The sequence below is a fragment of the Jaculus jaculus genome, chromosome 9 (assembly GCF_020740685.1).
Source record: "Jaculus jaculus isolate mJacJac1 chromosome 9, mJacJac1.mat.Y.cur, whole genome shotgun sequence".
NCBI classification, from domain to species: Eukaryota; Metazoa; Chordata; class Mammalia; order Rodentia; family Dipodidae; genus Jaculus; species Jaculus jaculus.
The window spans coordinates 128,610,059-128,635,267 of record NC_059110.1 but is presented as its reverse complement, the minus strand read 5'-3'; the positions used below and the strand labels follow the sequence as shown (position 1 = coordinate 128,635,267).

Below are 25,209 nucleotides of genomic sequence, written 5' to 3'. Positions count from 1 at the left end.
GTTGAAAATAACTGACTATTGAGAGAGCTCAGTGCTAAATGAGACATCTTGAAGCACTCCCGCTGAGGATTAGAGAACTGGGAGATGTTATAGAAAGAATGGGAGAGTCCGATGGGGAAGTTGCACACAGGGACACCATCCTTAGGACATGGCATTCATGACCTTATGGTGGCTACTGGCTGTGCTTTCTTCCACAAGGCCTGCACAATATTGAGCCCATCAACATCTTGACATATATGATGGAGGATGAGAAATCACCTTAAAATTGTAGCAAACTAGTTGGAATCATGGATTATATTAATCAGTGAATAACTAATTAGTAATACATGAATAAGTTGATAATCAATTCTAATGCCATGAAAATTCTGGACACACTTCATTTTAACATGAAAATGTATTTCATCAAAACTAATTAAGCTGGGCTGGAGAGATGGCTTAGTGGTTAAGCGCTTGCCTATGAAGCCTAAGGACCCAAGTTTGAGGCTCGATTCCCCAGGACCCACGTTTAGCCAGATGCACAAAGGGGCGCATGCATCTGGAGTTCGTTTTCAGTGGCTGGAGGCCCTGGCGCGTCCATTCTCTCCCTCTCTCTCTTTCTTCCCCCCTTCTCTCTCTCTGTTACTCTCAAATAAATAAATAAAAATAAGCAAAAAATAAAAATAAACTAATTAAGCTGAATAGGAAACTTTCCCACCTGAATACACATTTTACAATTATCACATTGTTTACCCTAAAATAAATAGGCATTTTATCTGCTTTAGTGAGAAGGAAGCAGGGGCTAAATTATTCAATTAAAATTGCTCAGTTGCCACAACCCAGATATGCAGAGTAGCAGGTGCACCAGTTCACTCACTCTAACCTTTTCGAAAACATTATTCTATGCCAGCCTTCAGCACTCTTTTCTTATAAACAACGTAGTAACTAATAGTTTAGACTCTGTGGCCCACGGTGGTCTCTTGTCTCTCCCATTCAAATTTGCCATCATATGTTGAATGCATCCAGAGACTGTGTGAAAATGAATGCCTAGCACCATGCTGCAATAACTTTCTGTATTTTCTGAACACAGAAATGTGAATTTTTTTAAAATAAGAAATATAATAGCATAGTATTTTACTTTTACATTGTACCTAATTTAAAAATGCAGAAAAAAACTTCAAACATTCTTAGCTCCTATGTTATATTGGTTATGAGCTCCATTTGGCCTGAAGACATAAGTACAGGCGCTTATCCTAGGACCCCAGGACACATGACACATTGGGTTTCCAACTCTATGTAGCCAGGAGTTGTAGGACATTATCCCATTAAGCAAATATTTCTATTCCGGTTAATTATTTAACACAGATATTGACCCATCATAATGCTGAAGCTTATATGGATTTTTCATTAACAAAAGGAAACAGATATTTAGAAAAAAAATTCTGTCAATGATGCTACTCATCAATGTTTCATTATTTCTTTTTTTTCTTTTCCTGTATTACGGTGGCATATGCATCCAGGGTTCTTTTGCAGTGGATGGAGGCCCTGGTGCACCCATTCTCTCTCTCTCCTCCCCCTTTATCTCTGTCAAACAAACAAACAAACAAACAAATAAATAAATAAATAATATTTAATTAAAAAAAAAAACAACCTCCAGTACAGGTCTTTCAGATCTTGACTGCTTTAGATAATTGAGCCCTGCTATTGAATATGGGAAGTTTTCTGAAGGAGTCTCTGTGCTTACAGCAGGAGAGAATAGAGCCAGCCACTGGCACCATGTTGCCAAAGTGGCACTCTGCTTTGCTGACATCCTCAGAGTGGCAACTGATCAGAAATCCCTAGAGAAGAAAGGGAGGTATGAGAAAGCCAAAGGAATGATTAGATGAAAAAGGGATCTGAGTCATATGGTAGAGAGAAATGCCTCGTCCCACAGTTGCTTACTTCCTGCTGGCTCCAGGGAATTCCATACTGAGAGCTCACTTTGCTATCAGTCTGGTCATCTAGTGAAGTGTCCCCTGCAGTTATGGAACAGGGAACAAGGGAGGCATTTACTTCACTAGCTCTTTGGAGCTTTTGGTCTCCCCTATGAAAGGAAACAGGTGCATGTTTTCTATTTGTCCCCAAATAGAGAAATAACTTTTCATTTGCTTAGTCAATCCTCTTTATGTGTTTTGTAGCAAATAGATCAGAGCACCAGTCTTAATCAGAGATAGTAGTATCAGAGCTATGCTTATGTTTTGCTTGGAGTTTTGTCAACTGAAGGCAGACACTTCAGTCACTTTCATCTGCTTATAATTCTTTCTGGAGCCAAGGATTCTGGCTACTTGAGTCAGCCTTCTCCTTAGCAAGTTGAGCTGGAGATGAAACGCATTCTAGAACCTGTCAGCCAGATTCCAACCATCTCCAAACCAGTCACACAAGGCTGCTCCTTGAAGCTCAGTGCCTGTGCTTATTTTTCCATGATGTCATAGACCTTTGAAAGAAAACGCTCTAGCAAGTACATGTCTCTGGGTACTAACCAAAGCATTGTTGAGATCATCTACACAATGTGAAACCATGTCCTGTAGGGACAAGGTCTTGGAAACCAGAAGCATTAGTTATGGAGGTTGTCATTGTTGGTGTTCCTTGTGAGGAAGAGGGAAAAAAAAAGTGTAATCACACTAGATCATGTATAAATTTTTGCTGTTTTTACTGGCTCTTAACCCTTTTCCTTCCAGGAATTGTTAAGTTCCTCCGCAGTCATATATCAGCCCTTGGGTATGTTCTCACCAAGGGTGACTGTTTGACGGTAAGGCCCCTTGGTAGCCAGCAGAATTGAAGTCAGGTCATTCAACTGATTCCCTGGAAATTACGTAAGAGAAATAAATGCTCTGGTATTTGCAGAAAGGAAATTATGAAACTCTCATCGAACACGTTCATCGACCTTCTAAACTCTCCTGTGAGAAAAATAAAAGTTCTTCCGGGGTCTTCTTCCAAGGAGTCAGGGATAAAACCTTCCACAGGAGAGTGCTCCACTTTCTAAGCGCTGAAAACAAGATGTGGGTCCGGCCGCATTCTGAGGAAACGTGAAAGAGGGTCCAGAGCCAGGAGGAGACACAGGGCGTCTCTCCATGCCTAGTGTTCTTTTGTGTTCCATTTCTTTCTTTCTGTCTTCCTCCTCCTTCTCCTCTTTCAATTCTGTAAGCGATATCACTGCAAACTGCTTTCTTTTATTAAGAAATAATTCAAAAAGCAATCTTTTAATTTTTATTTTTCCTTACTGGATTGTTTCATGCTGTAGGTCTGGCTGGGCTCAGGTGTGGCTGATGCTTTTCTGACGCATTCCTTTGACAGGTGATGCTGTTGGATAGAGTCACTGGAGATATAATCATGCAAGTCTAGAGACGAACCAAATGCTAAATCATGATCTATTATAATTTAGAGAGCTCTGTCTGGATTGGATCGCTGGCTGTGTTTGAGTCTTAATCCCTTTTCGATAGGACTTGAAATAATATATGGGCCATGAAGGGAACGGTCAGTGACAACTGTACCAGGAAAGAAGATAGAACATAGAAAACAGTAAACTGATTTCTATGTGTGATTCACTTAAGGAGGAGCTCTAATTCATTTTTGTACCCAGGATTAAGGAGACTTGCATAAATACCTATTAGACTGCCTGGGCTTGGAAACTCTAAATACAACAATGTGGAAGTTCCCGAAGCCAAATGTACTAAGTGACAGTTTGAGCAGGTAGATGCACGTTCAGGTAACTTCTAGAAGGAAATAGATGTTGCCACTGTCTTCTGCTATTGAGGGGCTGCTTGAGTTATTTGTCCTTAGCTTGCATTTTCCTGAAAGGCTAAAACTATTTCGTCTTGGATTTTTATAGATTTATTCTATCTTCCAACATGTCTGAGATAATTGCCAATATCTATTTTGAATTTTTCATATTTTCAGTGCTGGAGAAATCTGTGTGCAATAAAGTAAGTGGGTAAGTGGATGACTTTTTAATCTTCAAATTGTGGTGTATCTGGGCTTAAATCATCATAGAATCAGATTCATTAAACAAATTAGGAAAGAAAGGGAATCTTTGAGCTGACCACAGCAATTCTGTCAGAACATAAAAAAGCAAATTAAAACTTAATCCTTTTCCTCATTTTATAAGGTTTTCAATGTGTCATGAGTGGGTCAAAGGCTAGAATTCTGAACATGTGTGACTGTGCATGTGCATGTGTACAAATACTTAAAATTTGCTTTCTGCCAACTAATATATCAAGAATATGCTTTATTTAAGCCATACTAGGGAGATTCATGTTTTTTATATAAACAATATACAAGAAGAGCAATAGTTTGGCATTTGACTTTTGCTCCAATAGGAAGCATATCATTTTGCAAAGAGTCTCCTTGAAAGGACAATTTGTGTGTGTGTGTGTGTGTGTGTGTGTGTGTGTGTGTGTGTGTGTGTTAACATATAAACAAAATTTAGCATTGGTAAATGTGAACGTGAGCTCTCCTAATTAATCTGTATTTGCCAACTTGACTTAGCAGCTGTAGTATGTCTTCACGGATTTCAGTGCACTGGCAGAGAAATGGCAATCAGAGCACAGACGAGACATTATTTATAGAGTGAGTTCCTGCTTTGCTGAAACTCTGTGACTCAGTTATGCAAACCATACTGAAGATAGTCTTCTGTGGGGATGAATGCTTTGAAATGAGGTCTTTGCCGATTTAAAAAAAAAAAAAAATTAGATGCTAAAATACTCATGACAGCATCTAATTCTTCAAAACTCAAGTGTTCTGTATTAACCCTAGAAATGATTCCTGAAATCATTAGTTAATGTATGTAACTCATTGAAATTTCATTAACATGTAGAATGGATGGTGTGCAACTCATATCCAATGGTAGCAGGAAAAATATCTGGGTTTGAACCCTCATAAGTACATTAAAATAGCTAGGCATCTATAAAGTGAGCAATGACATTATTTCCAACCTGTTAATGTTATGTTGATGTTATATTACTAGTGGTCTTTGGGTTCAGCATTTTATTTTTGCATAGTGTTGATATAACTTATTTATTTGTAACTTATCTGAGTATCTTCTTTGTTGCTATTTCTGGAAACAAAAACCCTCTTACATGATTTTTATGGTCTTCCAGTTAAGTATTACTGAAGTAAAGAGACACTCTTACAGGTGTATTAGACATTGCATTTGCTTGCTAATTGCATTGGAAAGAATTAGCACTAGGGAGGGGTCTATGGATGCTGGAGGCAGACAAATTTTCCTTTACTTGTGAATAAAGCTATTTGTGTTTCCTTGTTAACCCAGTATTACCAAAGTTCATTTTCTTTTTTGTTTAATTTAATTTTTTTAACGTTTTCAAGGCCCAGTCTTGCTCTCTATCTCAAGCTGACCTGGAATTTACTTTGTGGTGTCAGATTGCCTTGAACTCACAGTGATCCACCTACCTCTGCCTCCTGAGTTCTGGGATTAAAAGCATGTGCCAACCATGCCCAGATGTTTTCTTGTCCCTCCTCTCTAACCTTGGTCCTCTATTTTATTATAGTTGTGCATGTGATGGAGAGCCACAGTGTAGTATGTCCTGCAAAATACAAGCTCAGCGCTTCCTTTCTGGAAGGTTCTTAGTACATGCTGGTCTTATTAACAGTCCATCACTCATATTAATTGATGGTACTAAGACTACACTCAGGAGGTTTGCCTTTCCCCAGAGGAGATGATGGCTACATAAGAATTAACGTTCTACTAAGCTACTGCCTCCTCTAACAAGTAACCTGTGCTTATCACAGGAAGACCTGGCTTAAGAAGTTGAGCATTCATGGTTAGAGAGAAGGAACAAAGGCTCAGTATCTTTAATAGGATTTATCCACAGCAGGTAAAGAAGATGGAACAATCATTGTGATTACTGTGTTAAAAAACAGTCAAAGAGGGTCTGGACTTGTGATGAATATGGTATTTTGAAAGTGCAATTGTCTCACTCGTGTGAGACAAATAAGGTTTCCTAGAGTACAGCAGACGAAGTCATTTACTGAATTATAACCTTCTCAACCTAGAATTGTGAGGTTCTTAAATAACTTCACCACCACTTGCTGGTTTTGATGGATTTAATGGAAAAGAAGGATTTCAACAATACATCAGCATAGTCAGCAATGAAATAGTCACCAAATGAGTGTGATTTCGTTACACTCTTTCGCATAAGTATATAAATAGTTGCAGGCACATGGGCACTGCCTTACCCAGAGTTTTTCCTCAATCATGCATAACATGACAGACACCAAGGCATTTGAATGTTCTGCAAAGTTAAAATAGAAGCTTTGGATCTGTATTCTGAAGATTGCTTTGCTTTTGTTTACCAAAGAAGAAAATTGGCCAAGATAGGCTAACTTCTAACGTGGTACCTGTTCAGACTTGTTTAAAAAAATCCATTTTGAGGCCTGGGTGGATTGCTTGCTTGGTAAAATGTTTACCTATGAAGCATGAGGATCTGCGTTCAAATTCGTAGCATTTGTGTAAAATGCTGGGTATGGTGAAGTGCACCTGTAAACTTAGTGCTGTCAAGGTGGAGATAGGAGGGTTCCCAGGGCGTGTTGATCAGCCAACCTAGCCCAATCAGTGAGTTCCAGCCCAGTGACAGACCTTGTCTTAACAGAGTTGCATGGGGCTGGAGAGGTGGCTCAGCACTTAAGGCATTTGCCCACAATGCCTAATGACCCAGGTTTAATTCCCAAGTACCCATGTAAAGGCAGATGCACAAAATGGTGCATGTATCTAGAGTTCATTTGCAGAGGCTAGAGGCCCTGGCATATCCATTCTCTCTCTCATTCTTGCTCTTTCTCTCGCTCTCTGCTTGCAAATAAATAAATAAATAAATAAAATACTGAAATTAATAAAATAAAAACAGACATGGCTGGTGTACATGAGGAACCACAACACCCTTGTGGCTTTTGGTCTCTACACATGCACATGCACACACATCATGCTCATGCACAAAAGAAACCCTTTTTAAAAAAAAAAATAAATAAATAAATAAAAGCAAGCAAATCCATTTTTGATGTATTAGATCACATTCACTTTTAATTCACCTATATTTTGACAACTTTGGTTACATAATTCTCAGGCCAGTGCAGATTAGAATAAAAAATTATACGTGGCTTAGTAACATCACAGCACACTCAAGGCACACTGTCACAAAACGACGAAGTGACAGAGAAGGAAGAACAAGGACAGCGGCTTCAGTGCATCATCCAAAGGTCTCTCAGTGTTGGGAAACAGCTCTGAGGTCCCATAATCAGCCCAATGCATTGCACATAAAAATAAAGCAGCTTATTTTCATTATAATTATAATATAATTGGACTCTTCATCGTTGTAACAAGATACCTGACAAACTCACTTATAAGAGTGGGAGGCTTGATTTTACTCATGGTTTTAGAGGTTCCAGTCTGGAGCACCTGTCTCCAGTGATTGACTCTGGGCCTGTGGTGAAATAGGACATCATGGTGACAGGCACATCTGACAGAAGCTATTGTCTCAGACTAGACAGAAAGCAGAGAAGGAAGAATGAACAAGGAACTAGTTATGACCTTCAAAGTCATAATAGCTCTCCTCCAACCTTTCTCTTACTTTCTCCAGGTAGGTCCTAACTCCTGAATCTTCAACTACCTATCAACATATCCCAGTAGGTCAGAACCAATCCCTGTCCACATGAACCTGTCAGCGGGGGCATTGCATATTGAAACCATAACTTCAAGTCATCATGGTAATGATATTATTATTCCTTTTATTTCACCATTCAACTGACATTCACTTGTGCATTCTTTCTCTTCTCAAGTATTCTTTTTGATATTTTATTGATGATTGTGCATATGTATACAATGCATTTTTATAAAAATCCTTTCCCATTACCTTCTTTTGAAACTTTTCACACCTTCCAATGAACATTTTCTTCATATCCACTAGAATCTCTTCCACTTTGAGGGTTTTTATTTTCCTTGTGTGAAATTCACTGAATTGAATTAAGGTTTCCTTCAAGAGCATGGGTGGGGGACTATTTCCAAGAACACAGGCAACATACCAGTGACTATACCACTGCAGAAAACGTCTCCTACTCCCCCAGCAACTAGGGATTTCCGGTCACTCTTCAAGGAGGCCTGGGGGCCTCGTGCCCTCCTCCATCACCCTAAGGGAATATTTATGACCCAATTTGTTGTGCAGATTTTATGTAGGTAACAACAGTTGCTATGGGGATATGAACTGTACAGCCATGACCTATCTGGAAGACCACATTAAAATTTTCAAATTCCTGAGGACAGAAAAAATTTCTCCTTGGACATTTCTATCGGCTATATCACTGAGTGCACAGCTGAAATGCAAAGTAGCTATTTTGCAGCTATGCTCATGAAATTGACTATGAAGAGGAAATGCAATCAGAGGGGTGTGGTGCCATACTGTTTTGAAGGCAGAAACACCTTTCCAACAGATAAAATTATATTGGGTGTTTCAAAATGCCACATTAGATGGTTTGTCCTAATAACAGTAGATTGCAAATACATCTTGTCTACATGTCAGTCTGACTTATCATTTATATTATTACTAGTAAACACATAGTTCTTAATATGTACTTCATGCACATAACCTAGCCTTTCATTTCTTATGACAGCAAACATGATATATGGTTAATGGAATTTTGAACATTGGTCTGATTGTTGTGACCTCTCCTCCAGGAACAATCACACTGCATCCATGACACAGCCTTTCAGCTTGTGGGTCCACAGTGTGACTAATGCTGGCCTCCTATCATAGGGGGCTGCCATGGAGGGAATCAGTAAGTGCAGAATTGTCATTTCCTTGGAAAATTTTTTCCACAGATGGATCCCAATACCCAACTGTAATGACATCCAAAAGCTAATTTTATTTTTATTTTTTGCTAAATAAGGCCTGACTCAGCTCCAAAGAGTAGACCAAATAGAGGGATTTGTGTCACATATCACTCCAAAACAGGCATATTATCCAAGTACTAATGCTTTGGCATACTGAAATTTGCCTAATAGGGAGTGAGAAATCTATTTATTAATTAAAGTGCACATGTATAGGTTGCAAAAGACAACTATGAGGATATGAAATGCTCTCATCCACTCAGCTTATTTTCTTTTAGTTCTTATTGAGCTAAATAATGATTTAAAGCTGCTGTTCCAACTTGGAAGCTACTTGTCAAAATCATTGTTTTTCTCAAACTTTTTCCATCAAGATATAGGAAAGAGAAATTGGTGAACTAGGAGAAAAGTGGGGGGTCATTTTTTATGCGCTCCCTAATAGGTAAATATAAACAGCAAAACATAATCATGCAATTTTGCATCATTTCCTTAATGACCTCCTTTTTTAAGAAGCCATTTTGGCCTGTGGGGCTTTTTTTTTTTTTTTTTTTTTACTTATAGTAGATTTTTCAAGACCCCCCCCCCCACACACACACACACAAGCTTCAGAAAAATGTTGTCCTTTTGTTTCCTGTGTGACTGAATTTTCAGGCCAATCTCCTTACCTGAGGGGGGAGGAGAGGGAAGAGATAGAGGAAGAGTGTGACTTCTCTGAAGTCATATCATTTAGGGCTGGGGGTGGGGTGGCTCAATGGAGAAAGCACTCATGTCTTAAGCCCAAGTATCTATCTGCAGACCCCTCTTTAAAAAATCAGAGACAGCTAGAGGCCCTGGTCTGTTTATATCATCCTAGGACACTGTAAAACAGGAGGCAGAGACAGGAGAATTTACTGGAAGCTAGATCCAGAGAAAGAAACCCTACCCCAAATTAGGTAGAAAGGACCACCTGGACAAGTTGTCCTTTAACGTCCACACACATGTCATGCCACATGCCCATTGGCACTCAGGTGAGTGAGCACACACACGCATGCATTAAAATAAATAAAAAGGATCCCATATGGCTCAGAAAATACTTAGCTATGTACAAATGCATGGATTGAGTCACACACAATACAGAAGAGAATGTGGATAAATACTTTCTTTTTTTCCACCCATCAGGTCTTAATACATTTAAGGGGATTAATTTTCATCCAACTTAAAAGAAAAATCCAACAAAAAAAATGCATTTCTGAAAAAGCTGGAGTGCGCTGTTAACTCCTTAGGCATCTTTAGTTTAATAGATAATTTGTCTGTCCCTGAGGTCTTTTATCTTTGGACTTCTTGTCCTGGATTGTTATACATCTAATCTACATTGTAGGTCTAACTCGTGCTACTGATAAGTAATACATGTCTTAGTAAGTGTTGAAGTGCACCTCCCTAGGGGAGGCTATTTCCCCATGTGCAAAGCTTTAAAAGGCAGTAACGGGGCTCGGTGTACCGCGCAATTCCAGCGCTTGTAAAGGACCAGCGAGGCCATTTGGCTCCCAGAGCAGTCACAGCGTGTGCAGGATCCATTCCACACCCTTTAAAAGCATGCTGTTCCGCGCTGGGAAGAGGCGCATTTGTTAAGTGCGTGTCTGAAAATTTTAACGTATCTCACGAGCACCTCCTAGGGGCCTTGTGAGGATACGAGGCTAGGCGGTGGGTATCTGCACAGAAGTCTCTGATCTTCGGTTTCTCCTCTTCCCCCACACAAAGCCTCGGCCCCGGCTGTTCCGCCCAGCACACGAGCCGGTTTGTGGAAGTACTTCGGTGAGTCAGCGAGGCCTTTAGAGGCTTAAATAAACTGCACGGAAGACGTATCGGATCGCTTGAGGGATAATCATTAAAAATTACAGACAGGGGTTGCCAACTTACTAAAAGGGAGGAGGGGGAAAAAAAAAAAAAAACAAAAAGCAAAACTAACGACACCATGCTCTTTTTCCGACCCAAGCTTGGTCACAATACCAAGGTCTTCAGAAATAAAATGCGCTTTGCCCCACGCACACCGACGAAAGCGTGCACTGCCCCCAGGATGCATCCTTGGCGCGTCGCTGCAGCCGGTCTGCACAGGAAAGGGGCTGGCAGGCCCGCGGCTGCCCGGTCGCCGGGGAGGGGGCTGGGCGGCGCTGGGCGAGGGCAGAGCTGGGAGCCTGCGGGAGCCGCACTTCCAGAGAATTCACTGCTCCCCAACTGTGCCGACCTTAGATCGGCGGAGCGTGCCGGCCGCGGCGGAGACAGTGACGGCGGGCGAGGCGAGAGGGACGAGTGCCCAGCACTCAGAGAAGCCGTGGAGCTGTATTCTTCACTCTTTCTTTTCTTCCTTCCTTCTTCCTTCCCTCCTTCCTTTCTTTCCTTCCTTCTTTCTTTCTTTCTCTCTCCCTTCCTCCTTTTCCTCCCTCCCTCCCTTCCTTCCTTCCTTCCTTCCTTCCTTCCTTCCTTCCTTCCTTCCTTCCTTCCTTCCTTCCTTCTTCCCGTTCTTTCTCTCTCTCTCTCTCTCTTTTTCTGGGGGTTGCGGGGTTAACTGACCAACATCTTAGTGAAAGAATTCTCCAAGCTAGACATGTCTCCACTACACTTGCACGTCTCTACCATTTGCTAGGTTGTGAGCGCAGGGCCCGGCATCTTTTCTGCCATTTCGTTAGCGGATAATCCGCGGGCTACTGGTTGCGCTGGGCGCAGGGAGTTGTTTGAGGGAGTCCTGGATGAGCGGGAGAGGAGGAAACCGGTCGAGGTTAACATGCAATCGCTTCCCAGCTGCAAACCTCGCTCCGGGAGCTCTGGCACCAAAGCAGGCTCCCAGAGGAGCTTACATAGCAGGCCGCCCACTCGGGAGGGAAACAGGGAAGTGTGAGGCTCAGAGAAGGGGTAGGAAGGACCTTGTGGCCCAAGTCAAAGGCTGCCATGTAGAAAACTCACTCCCCGGGAGCTCCCCACCTGCTGCTGTCCCCGCTGAGCGGTGACTTCTTCCTCCCCAGCCCCAGCCAGACTCCGGGGCCCAGTTCGCGAGGGTGGGAGAGGGGGAAGCTTGCAGCAGGTTCCCCAGCGGGCAGCGCTTTGGCTCGCGGGTGTAGCATCCTCCCCCTCCCGCGCTGGTTCGCCGAAGGGGAGGGGGAGGAGGGGGAGAGACGCATCAATGAGCGCTCTGATTGGTCCACAGGGTCAAGGGGGCGGAGCCAGGAGGGCCGGCATCGCAAGGACCGCCTCAAAAAGCGCCCAGGCTATCAGAGAGCGAGCGCACTAGAGTCCTGGCCAGCGCGCAGCCTTCCCGGCGCCGGCTAGCTGGGTCTTGGGAATTCTCGCTTGCTACGGGCTCCCCTCATTTTCACAACCCACTGGATCTTACATGCTTCTGTCATCCCCTCACTTCCACCACATGTCCCTATGCTCCCGGGCCAGCAACAGGTAAGGACTCGGCGGTGTTCTCTTTCCTCCTCCTCCTCCTCCTCCGTTCGGTGCGGTCTGGGTGTGCGTCCTGGGGAGTGGACTCGCGCACCGCTGTCCCCCTAACAAGTCCGCTCTCCTGCTGGGCCGCAGGAATCCAGCTGTCATGCTCTTCCCAAAGCTTGGGAGTCTCAGTTCGTGCCTATAGAGTTTGTGTGCGCACCAGAACATCCTCGGAGCTAAAAATACTGAGACATGCTTGGAACAGTTGAGCAATAGCAATGGATTTCGCCGTCGTATCTGTTTGTTGTCATAGACTCCATTGCACCAGCTGTAGGCGAGATGCTGGCTTCAGCGGCCAGGACGAGGGAGTCTGTGTTTCATTCTCCCTCCTCGGGGGTGGGGGGGGGGTGGAAGAGAAGGAAAGGTGATGGAGGAGAAACGCAGCGACTTAAAACCCTGGTCTCAGATCTTGGCAGCAAACCTTGAGACAACACTTATTCTCAATCTTTGACGTCTATATATTTATTTTTGATCGAGGGTGGCCTCGAGTTCCAGGGGGAGCGTCTCCGAGCTGGTTTGCTAGAAGAGCGAGCCGGAAACCTAGTTGGAGCTGCGCCTAAGGACCACTAAACTTTCATGTCTTTTCTCACTCTGCCCTAAGCACTTTGTTATTCTTAGGAATCATGGTGTAAATTCCTCCCTTGAAGAGAGCTTAGTTTTAGAGAAGAAAAGATCAAAACGATTTGATTCTGACCAAAAAAAAAAAAAAAGAAAAAAAAGATTGCATAATAATATAGATTCCTCATGACAGCTGAAAAAAAACAGATAGGAAATGGGTAGTTCAATGTATGTCTGGTTCAGTCTATCAGGAGTGACTTGGATGAGACCATAGATTCCATATATTTTCCTAAACTCAGAATGTACCTATTAGGGAATAAGGTGCTACTTAAAAGTCTGTTTTAGGTATGCAAAAAATGCATATTGTTAGATAAAAGACAATATGCTGAAAACTTCACTTGCTCCCTTTTCACACTAATAACTAATGTGGCTGTCAGTTTTCCTTTTGCTAACCACTGCTGGATGTCTGTGGATTAGCTTAAACTGGTTTGCCTCTTTCTGCTCACTTCTAAGTGTTTTCTTTTTATATACCATGGTGCAGAATGATCCTGGTGTCCAGTAGAGAGATAGGTTACTTCAAACATCAAACATGATGGGAAGAGTGACTGTTAGGGGTCAAGGTTACCTTACTTTGCATCTGGCCCTTCCCCTCTGATTTTGCTGGCATAGTATTTTAATTTTCTTATGTCGCTCATATGTGTAAGGGATTTATTTTACACCCCTATGAATTTGGTTTCCTTTAGGAAACACCTTCAGACACCCCAGTTGTAGACACTCTAATCCACTGTAGAGTCCTTGTATGACTTTTGAGTAGTCCAAAAGGTTGACCACAATTGTACCTGAAGAGAAGAGATCGACCATTCCACCCAGCTTTTCTTTTTTGTTTAATGTGGATATTATGTTTGTCAAACACACATGGCTTTTAGCATATGCAAATGCTGAGAACTGCTGCCGACAATGCTGTGCATGAACTGGGCAGGTAGCAGGAGATCCATGGTGAGGTGACCCCTGCCTCTCCCTCCCTGCTCCTCCTCCCCTCTGTTTACTGAGCTTCCTGAAGGTTGCTCTGCAGCTGCAGGGCTCACGTAGCAACTTGCGCCCAGAGCACACTCAGGCTGGTCTACATGGCGTCAGCGGGGGAATAGCTGCTCCAAACACTCATTAGCAGACCTCTCTCAGCCCAGCACCTTTCTTGTTCCAGTTCCCACCCTTACACATTTTCCTTCTCTCCTGCACACCATGACCCTTTTATGAACATAGTGACTGGCATTTATTCTTCTCAATTACCTTCACTCTCATGTTCCACATACCTTCCTGGAGGTAACTTCTATACAGTTAAAAAAATAAATGACAATATCTACCTACTATGTAATCTCCATGACCTTGCATTTATCTCTAGGTCTCTTTCTCTCTTCGTCCCTCCATCCTTTAATATCTACCTAAGATTGAAGTACTGAACAACTTTTTTCCATTGCTTATGCTTAATTTTGGCTCGGTCTATAAATAGGCTTAGTATGAACAACACCATGGGTAGCCTCTCAATTTCCCAGAAATTCTTTCTACATCATTGGTTATGGCTTGGATGAAATGATTATTTGTGTCCATTGAGTTTGCATCTGGTTCCTTAGATATTTGGGCTGAAAGAGGAATTTGCACACTGTTCGCCAGATCAAATACCAATTCTCCAGAGCTGTGACCATCAAGAAGTAAAATCACAGAGGGTCCACATCTACCCTGAGTTATTGTTTCTCACAACAATATTTGGAATGAAGTTGCACACACATTCACACATACACACACATGCAAAAATATGAAAGTGTTTCCCAGATGTTCGTGAATTGGAGATCTGCAGTGAGAGAGGAGAGAGCTAGGATAGCTTCCGCTTGCCTGAGGCCACTAGGACATGTGGCCAGGTTAACAGGACAGGCAGACTTCATGGTGAATTACAAACACAGTTAACCTGTCAGCCTGGGGAGGGTTCTAGACTTTTGCTATGTCATCCATTTTAGGAAGGCCTGAACACACTGACTGTGTATGCACACATATACACACACAAGTCTATTTGAAAGCGTATCTCTTTGCAGTGACAAAAGTTTCCATTTAGAAAAAAAAAAAAAAAAAAAAAGCAACTCTTCTTTTACCTTTTCCAGGAAGAAATGGTACAATTTGTAAATGGCATCCCCCATGTGGAACAGATTCTTCCATTAGCAATGGAAATGAGACAACAGAAGCTTCCATGCAGGCTCTTTCCAAGCTTCTAAATGGGGAAGGCTATTCATAGGGAGCATATTGTATGATTTGTGGAATTCAAACACATGTCCTGGGGTCAAGATTTTTTGGAAAGCCATAATCTGACCTTTAGCTTTCATGCAGCTCTTCTGGTGTGGTCTGGAAAGAGGACAGAAGTAATTCAGAGAAAAAAAAAAAATGACATTATCTACATGAAATGCTAAACTTAGAGGGCCGGATTCATTTGAATCATAAAAAGGGAGTTTCTTGGTGTTAGCTTATAGTGAAATGCTTTAAAACTAATCAACATTCAAAGATATTAGCACTCTTTATAGAGGCTCTTTTTGCCACTTCATACTTACATAACACACCTGCATTTGGTGTCTTGAAGCTATCTCTGTGATAAATGTTTAACATTTCGTGCTAGACCAATAATCTGAGAACACTGTTAATTTTTTTGCATGTTCAGGATCTAGAATCCTGAGGAATATGATTATTCTTTTTTTTTTTTTCCAAGTGAGAACTTCATCTTGAATCAGACAAAACATTGAAGCAGGTGGACAGTCGGGAAAGCACAGTAACTTCTTTTTAGAAAGTAACTCCAAGGCACTTTCAAATTGGGCATCATTTAGGTGTCAAAAGCTGCCAAAATGTAACACACATTGCAATTTTCACAGATGACTAATCTCAGGAAAAAAATGTGTTGGGGCACATTCTTGCATAATAACTTGGATATAGAGGGAGAAGTCAGAAGATTATACCACGGCATTTTAAAAGACAGTGCACCTTGCTTCTTTGTCAAGGGCTGCCCCAAACCAGCATGAGTGCTTTGCTTTATATGTCTGCATCTGGCTTGGCTCAAAAGTGTTCTGTAACTGGTTAATCTTCATGTGGCCTTAGAAAAGAAAGAAAAAGTAATAACCTGTTATCAGGGCTTCAACAAATTTCTGTTCCTTTCCATGCATTGCTTATTTTCCCACTTAAATACAACACACAGATTTGGTTGGTGGAAAAGTTGCGAGTCACTTTTAGGTTTTATGTTTATATCAATCTAGTTCTAGGCTTTGTTAATACACATTTGTTTTTATTTTTAAAAACACTTGGATTTTTCTAAGGATTATTTGTTTTAGGTAAGGTAAAATCTAATTCCCAAGATGGGAATTAAAGCAAGTAGAAGATAGTTTATACGTAGGACAGAATCAGGCATTGGGAGAAAGCTAAGACTCCTTTGTTTATGATAAGTGAATGCAAGTGCCTTTTCCATAGGAACCTGTAGCAAACAGCAGCCCTGGTTGTGAAAGTAAGCCAATGGGCATTTATGAGCTCCTTTGATTACAAAGTTGTCTCTGTTTGAGAGAACACAGTGCCTGGACCCACACGAAATAAGTTCCTTCCTTATCTAAATCCGCTAAAGATCTGGGCCTTTGGCACAGAGGTGCTTACTTCCTACCCTGTCATTACACATGGCAGTCCCATCTCTAGAGAATTTCAGGACTCTCATTGCCAGGCAACGGATGGCTGTCTATCCCCCAGAGCAAACCTGTATCTTCAAGTGAGAATCTTTTGTACTCTCTGGGATGTTACCAGGCATTTCTGCACAGTGGCCGCTTTAACCGTGTACAGTGATGGAGCAAGGCTAGATGCTCTCCAGAAGTTGGAATCGGTTTCAGATGACACACAGTGCTGTCTGCTCAGCTTTATCATGGAAACACAATGATTTTATTGGTTTTACCTGCTGTTATCAACCTTGTCATTAAGGGCTCTGACAGTCTCTGCTTACATGGATATAACTCAATTAATACCAAGGCTGGATTCATATGAAATATTTTCTAGATATGTCCTATATCTAAAAGCTATGGCAAGCCCTAGATGCAGTAAGTCTTTATTCCATCCAGGAGTGTGTGAACCTAGAAGAAGCAAGACTTGAAGAATAGAGAATTCTCGAGCAGTTACAAATGTACAGCCAACAGGAACTGAATTTTTGGTTGAATGACTCTCACTAATAACTTGCATATGTTTAATGACTACATGATTTTAAACAAAATGTACAAAGAACAATTTTAGGGGATATGAAACCAACCTACTATTCAATTTAAACTCTTATCTGTGTCTGGTTGTTTTTACTGAGATTGATACATACCTTGGACAGTAGGTGTCCTTTAAAGATGACTGTTTTTATAATAAACACTCTCTCTTTTCCTGCAGGACGAGTTCACTGGATGTCAGCTGAGTTACTAAAGTAACTCCATGTCAGTAGGAAGACCTTGGTAGAACCCCAAGGCTTTTGGAAACTCCCATCTTGCAGTTTTTATTATTATTATTTTTTTGGTGTGTGTTCTCACTGAACATTCAAAACTGTTTCTCCAAAGGGTTTTGCAAAAACTCGGACTGTTTTCCAAAGCAGAAGCACTGGCGTCCACAGCAGAAGCGATGGGCAGTGTGCGAACCAACCGCTATAGCATCGTCTCTTCGGAGGAAGATGGCATGAAGTTGGCCACTATGGCAGTGGCCAACGGCTTTGGGAATGGGAAGAGTAAAGTCCACACACGTCAACAGTGCAGGAGCCGCTTTGTGAAGAAAGATGGGCACTGCAATGTCCAGTTCATCAATGTGGGCGAGAAGGGACAGCGGTACCTAGCGGACATCTTTACCACCTGCGTGGACATTCGCTGGCGATGGATGCTGGTGATCTTCTGTCTGGCGTTCGTGCTCTCCTGGCTGTTCTTCGGCTGTGTGTTTTGGTTGATAGCTCTGCTCCACGGGGATCTGGAGGCATCTAAGGAGAGTAAAGCCTGTGTGTCGGAGGTCAACAGCTTCACGGCTGCCTTCCTCTTCTCCATTGAGACCCAGACAACCATCGGCTATGGCTTCAGGTGCGTCACGGACGAGTGCCCCATCGCTGTGTTCATGGTGGTGTTCCAGTCCATCGTGGGCTGCATCATCGACGCCTTCATCATCGGTGCCGTGATGGCAAAGATGGCAAAGCCCAAGAAAAGAAATGAGACGCTCGTCTTCAGTCACAACGCTGTGATTGCCATGAGGGACGGCAAACTGTGCCTGATGTGGAGGGTGGGCAACCTGCGGAAGAGCCACCTGGTGGAGGCTCATGTCCGAGCCCAGCTCTTGAAGTCCAGGATCACTTCAGAAGGGGAGTATATACCCCTGGATCAGATAGACATCAATGTTGGCTTCGACAGTGGGATTGACCGCATATTTCTAGTGTCCCCCATCACCATTGTCCATGAGATTGATGAAGACAGTCCTTTGTATGATTTGAGTAAACAGGACATCGACAATGCAGACTTTGAAATCGTTGTCATCCTCGAAGGCATGGTGGAAGCCACTGCCATGACCACGCAGTGTCGGAGCTCTTACCTGGCCAATGAAATCCTTTGGGGTCACCGCTATGAGCCAGTGCTCTTTGAGGAAAAGCACTATTACAAAGTGGATTATTCAAGGTTCCATAAAACCTATGAAGTACCCAATACACCCCTGTGTAGTGCAAGAGACTTAGCAGAAAAGAAATATATCCTCTCCAATGCTAATTCATTTTGCTATGAAAATGAAGTTGCCCTCACAAGCAAGGAGGAAGACAGTGACAATGGGGTCCCGGAAAGCACCAGTACAGATTCACCTCCTGACATAGACCTCCACAACCAGGCCAGCGTACCTCTAGAACCCAGGCCATTACGGCGAGAATCAGAGATATGACTGACCGATTTCCTTCTCTGGGGTATTTACTTCACAACACTGTCTGATGGTCAGAGGCGTAAAACCCTTACACAGACCACGGTACTGGTCAAGAGGTGGGTGAAGGCATGTGGCCATGAGGGACTTGGGCTAGCACCAGGGTTTCCAGGAAAGACTGTCGGCTTGGTGGCTGGTGACTGATGTCAGGCCCTGCAGGAGCCTCCCCATGACCCTGTGGCACATATCTGTTGTAGAATAAGTTATGTATTGTTTTGTGTTTTTAACAAAACTTGAATCTGCAGGCAAGCCTTGGTTGGGTATTTTTGAATTATCTGGAATGCTTCTCTTTTAGGGGAACAAGAATGTTTTTAATGGCGTCACAGAGGCAAGATTCTGCCTTAATATTTTGAAAAGCTGCTAACTACATGGACACGAATTGTATTTTTGTCGCAGTGTAGTTTTTCTTTATGTAATTTAAAAAAGTCAGTGTTGAACTTTGTTGAAAGCACATGACGTGCTTCAAAGTGGCAAGTATTTGGCTATTAACTGCCAAAATGAGAGCCTGATTTTCTGAGGCCAGTAATATGCTTGCTAGAATTAATCCCTCCCACACACTGTCTCCCCCCCCCTCTCTTCTCTCTCCCTCCTCTCTCTCTCTCTCTCTCTCTCTCTCTCTCTCTCTCTCTCTGTCTCTCTCTCGTTACATAAGGGCATTATGTAACTTTAGCCAAATGGTAGCCTCTGGGTTTTATTTTTTTTTTCCCTCTCCATAATGTTAATGGATTATCTCAAATTTTAAGTTAGACTACCTAAAATAAATACCAAAGATAATGCACATTTTTGCACAGTGGAGTTTATATGAAAAAGTGGGGGGGGGGGGTTGAGGTAGAGCCCCATGGGTTTTTCTTGAGATCAAGAAATGATAACTTTGAACCTCAGCAGGATCTTGAACCATTCATTTTGCACCTTGGTCAGAAAACAGAGCAAGAAACACACCGTCTAATGTGTGTACTGCTTTTAATTTTTTTTTTCATGTATACTTCTTATATGAGGAGGAAGAGGTAGAAGAGAAAGGAATCAGAAAAAGTAAGCACAAATTTTCCTTACATACACACACTTAGCATCTTTTCTTTCCTGACTGGTAGTGATGGTTGGGCTAATGTAGTCAAGGGAGAAATGGTTACAGATACATAGACCTTTTTTTTTTTTTCCTGAGTTTTTTGAACATTCCAGAATGTGTTTCATAAGATCAGCCCTTGGTTGAATGTTGTGACTCTCCTAGCCCCTCTAATCAGCCATCCAGCGTGAATGATAACTGGATTTCAGCTTCTGTAGATGAAATTATTGTTAAGGCGTCTTTGTCTTAGTGTCCCCTTAGGAAAGTTTCCTGGTCTCTAGGTTTGTTCTGATCAGCCTGGAGTGAGTGGTACAGGGGCAGCAAGGGATGACAAGTCCAAAGAGAAGGACGTCCACAGGGTACAGATAAGCCACTCTGATGAGCACTTCAGCTCAAGTATTCTGGAAAGAGAGGAAAGTTGCCTTGGTTGTGGCAAAGGGTAGGGAAAAGAATGTGTCGGTATTTAAGGACAAAGACAACAATTACAACTTAACACGATTCCCAGAGATGGAGTTACTAGCATTAAGAGGATTTCTTCCCTCTGCGCATGCACACTCTTTATTAATGGGAGCCTACCGAGCTGTCTTGCAGAGAGAACCGTGGAGTAGGCTGTTGAGGAGATGTGGTTCTCCAGAAATCCCTTCTGCTTGGCCGCCTACCTTCCTGGAAACTTCATTAATTTTCAATTTCCCCATTATAACCCCAGAATAGATCTATGTTTTTGTCTTGTGAATTCTGGGGTTGCTGATTTTCATTTCCAATTGGAATCTCAAAATCAACTCTCATGGTATTACATCCTGGTATGCCATTAAAAAAATAAAACAAACAGCTTGTTCTAGAATCATGTACTTCCTTGTAAATTCATGTGTGTGATGGTGTCCCATTCTCTGAGGAGAACCTTATCTGAACACAGTGCCTGCAAAATGCTAATGGTTGCTATTGTTTGCAATGTTCCAAGTGGATGGAGAACGGTGGTGTTACTGTCCTTAAACCAAGAAAGATACTAAGCTTGTGGTTGTGGGTTTTTCTTTTCTTTTTTAAAATGTCCTTATTTAAAGGCAAGTTTGAGATGTTGGAAGAGTTGGAGGATTAGGGAGGCTAGAACTCACAGGAGAGATAACAATTTGACCTTTGACAATGAGAGACAATTGAGGGCCTGAGTCACTGCTACTGTGATGCTTAGCAAAGGAAAAAAATTAAAAAAAAAAAAATAACCAAACCAAAGAGTATTCAGTGGAATGTAATCTACATGAAGATGAAGAGGAAAAGTGGCTGACCAGGAAGGAGCTCTACCCCCAAACACACAGTGCCACCAAGAGAGACCTGAGGTATTTGAAAGGGGCTGGGGGACTTGAAGAGCAGGGGCAAGAAAGAAGGAGGGGAGTCTTTCAAACTATTTCTGAAAAAGAGGGAAAAAATTTAAAATATCTGGTGCATAGGTTTGTTTTCTTTTTTCTTTTTCAAGAAAATTTTGCAGAAGCTATGTTTTTAAAGTGTACATTTTATAAAGTTTATCAGATATTTTCATATTTAAAGCCAAATGTAAATAGAAATCTGTAAAGGAAAACAAATGCCATAGAAAGTATAATTTCAGCAGCAGTTTTTTGAGAGCTCATATCTATATGCTACCGGTTAGCATGGTTTTAGCAAGTATTTCCCGGCCTTATAAAGTTCGTTTTGCTATGTTCTTTTGTTATTTATTTCAGCATGGACTGTTTATTTGAGAGCTTTTTTATAGTTATTAGTGTCTTAATAGTTATGAGCTTTAAATGGCTTTTTTTTTTTTTTTTTTGATCAAGAGCCAGGACATAGGTAACGCACAACAGTCATTGTTGGGTGTTACCTTCAACACATGTCTTTATTTGACTGCGTCTCCCAGACTAGGGCCCACAAGCTACTCGGACACAGACTGAAGAGACTCACCATGTAAATCTGGTACCCAGAGGCTTGTTGCTTCTCTATTGTGAGCAAATCCCTTTAGGGTGAATTCCCTTTTTTGAAGAATGGTTGCCCAGATTGGGATAGGAGTTATATTTTTTGGGGGTGTGGGGTGGGGGGAGGCATAGATTCCTGGTTATTCTATTTTTAAATAAAAGGCAGACAAAGTAAATTCTATTTTGACTATTGAGAAAGGCATAGTTTTCTATCCCTCTAAGAGTATACTTGAATCAGACATTTTCAGGAGGTCACTATAGCACTGTAGTCATTTCCAAATGCCTAGCAAAAGTTAGACTTTGATTTTTGTTACATCCATTCATTATTTTTGTTCCTTTCTTTCTTCCCCGTGTACTCCCTCCCCAAATCTTGATGTGTATTAGATAAACTCTGTCCCCCAAATGATGTTCCCCTTGCAGATAATAAACATCAGCTTTTATTTTATGGTAAGGCAGTCCGTAAGAGCAAACAGCTTGTCCTGGGAAGTGGAGTGAGCTCTTTTTCATTCTATTTAATAATATTAAGCTGATTTTTTTTTTTTAAGTTTTGCATTGTTACCACCTCACCCCCAATCTTCAGCAAACTGAAACTCTTTGCTGTGAATATGAGTTTTGAGCTCTGGGCTCTGGCATGTTGAACATTTCTGGCCGTTGACAATCATGATAGTCATTATTTTCTCATCTGCCATCTTTTTCGTATCTAAAGTCTTCCTATTATACTGCACAAACCATGGATTGTAAATATTTTTTATATATTATGTCTTATTTTATTATTTCTAAATAAAAGTTGAAAATTGCAAGTACATTGGTGTAAGCATTGTTCTGCTTTTGTATGAATCCTATCAAAACAGAGCTGTGGGGCAAACACGCTCAAACAGTGGAGTGTAAACCCTGGTAGTGTGTATGAATAGAGCCATAGAAACGGCCTGAACACACAGGTGCACTGAGTTGCAGATTAGCTTAATCCAATTTAGAGGAAGTCAAGCTTATATTTTTGTTTTTGGACAGAAAGGCTTAAGTAGAGGAAAGATAAAGAAAGCCAATGAGAAAAAAAAAAAAAACAACAAAACCACATACACAAAAATACACACACCAGCAAAACAACAACAAAAACAGAAAACAAAACCAACAGCCAAGTAAACACAACACTTGCATTTTTCCAATAATAGCAATTATGTCTTATACTGATGTCCTTCTCTTCATCAGTTCTACCTTGTATATTGTTTTCTCATTCTTATAAGAAACAAAACAACGCTCTTACTATCATCTTAGTGTATAACAAGATTTGGAAGATGGGTGATGTAATGACTAGAAAGTAAGAATTTTGGCTTTATTTGGAGCAGTGGGTCTTTGTGTTAAGCAAGTAATAGACCTATGTAGTCCAGAAGCAGGCAGAGACAGCAAGAAGACAAATGGACTGCCTGTGTCTGAGCAATAGTTTCTTATATCTAGAGGAAATGGACCAGATCTGGCTTGTGGCCTGTCGTTTGCTAACTCTTCTTAGAAATGAAGAATCTGAGAATGAATTTTAAAGCAGTTGAATCACCAGGGTAGTGTTTTGATTCATGTTTGATCTGATTCCAAACCTGATTTACTCACTGAGCTAGGCATTATTATAGAACATAAAGTTGCAAATCACAGGTCTTTGTCAAGAAAATGCTATTTCTTCAAATGAATCTGGAATAAAGTGTTTTTCAAAGTTGGAAAGAGTATAAAGCTAGTACTCCAAATATATATATATATATATATATATATATATATATATATATATATGTATGTATGTATGTATGTATGTATGTATGTATGTATGTATGTGTGTGTGTGTACATACACACACACACTCTGAAAGGGGTGGGAGATGGTATGTAAGGCCTAGAGTTCAGTTCCCAGGACCAGGTGACTCACACCAGTATTTCCGGCACTTGGTAGGTGAGGCAGAGTACCCCTAAGTCTTTATGGCTAGTCAGTGTAGCTGAGACTGACCTCTAGGTTCAGTGCAAGAGTTTTTTTCAAGGAATAAACTGGTGAGTGACTGAAGAAGAAGCATTGTCTTGTGGTCTACACACACACACACACACACACACACACACAAACAAACACATGAATGTACCCATGTAAATATGAACGTACGCATGCACATACCACATGCCAAAAAAACAAGCAAAAATACTCAGACACCCCTTTATAATGTGGTTCTATATTGTCTATAAATGTTACATGATTTAATCTTAATCTCAACCTTGTGACCATATTATCCCCATCTTAAAAATGAGCTCACAAGGCATGGAGAGGCACTTTGTCCAAGAGGACACGGCTAGTATGTACTATGGGGCTAAGACACAGGCCCTCCAACCCTGAGCTGTATCCTGTGCCGTTCTGTGCTTGGTCGTCCAGAGCCTGTAAGGTAAGCGTCACACTTTAATCTGTCTTTTCTGTTCTCCTTGGTGATGTCAACATATCCCTCCCGCAACCCCAGCAGACAGAGACCCAGTCTGCCTCTTGCCTCCTTCTGCACCTGCTCCTCACCTCCTCCTTCCACCTTTGGGGCACCTGGAGAGTGGGAGCCACTCACAAGGCATGGGATAATGGCACAGTAAGCATCAGTTGTGGGATTTGGGTAAAATTCAAACTTCAGATTGATTTCAGTTATTTGAGAATAGCTCAGGCCTATCTCCAGACAAAACCACAAAACTATGTCACTCACCCGCCTGCAGGCACCCAGCCACCCTGTACACTTCTGCTTTCCTCCTGCCACAGGCAGCCAGAGGCACAGCGGGAGCCTCCTGCGGCTGGGATTAGTAAAAAACATCATGTCTTGGTAAAGACAGGTAGAGATTGAAGGCAACAAAGGCCCCATCTCTACTTCTGATTATTTATTTTTGTGTACACATAGACACATATATGCATTTGCATATGTATTAAATATACACACACATATGTACATGAATGCAGAATGAAAAGTCAGGGTGGAATTTCAGAGTGTTCTTGATTGGACTCTTTTTTAAATTTCTGTTTATTTATTTGAGAATCAGAGAGAGAGAGAGAGAGAGAGAGAGAGGGAAGAGGAAGAGGAGGAGGAGGAGGGGGAGGGGGAGCAGGAGGAGAAGAGAGGCCAGGGCCTTCAGCCATTGCAAATGAACTCTAGATGATGTATAAGACACTTTGTGCATCTGGCTTATGTGGGTCCTGGGGAATCAAACCTGAGCTCCTTTGGCTTTGCAGGCAAACACCTTAACTGTTAAGCCATCTCTCTCGACCTTTCTTGGACTCTTTTGAATGACTGGAATGTAAAGCTTCTAAGCATCAGCCTCTTTTGTTTCCCTCAATGTTATTTGTGTATGTGTTTATTGTATGTATGCATGTATGTATGTATG

The 25,209-nt window shown here is 41.7% G+C and overlaps 1 protein-coding gene across 1 annotated transcript; it reads left to right on the top strand.

The window, feature by feature from the left end:
• Positions 1-12,096: 12,096 nt before the first annotated feature.
• Positions 12,097-22,638, top strand: Kcnj2 (potassium inwardly rectifying channel subfamily J member 2). Its single transcript, XM_004655146.2, has 2 exons — positions 12,097-12,265; positions 17,300-22,638. The coding sequence occupies exon 2, from the start codon at positions 17,525-17,527 to the stop codon at positions 18,803-18,805; it is 1,281 nt and encodes a 426-aa protein (XP_004655203.1). The 5' UTR covers positions 12,097-12,265; positions 17,300-17,524; the 3' UTR covers positions 18,806-22,638.
• The last annotated feature ends 2,571 nt before the right edge of the window (positions 22,639-25,209 follow it).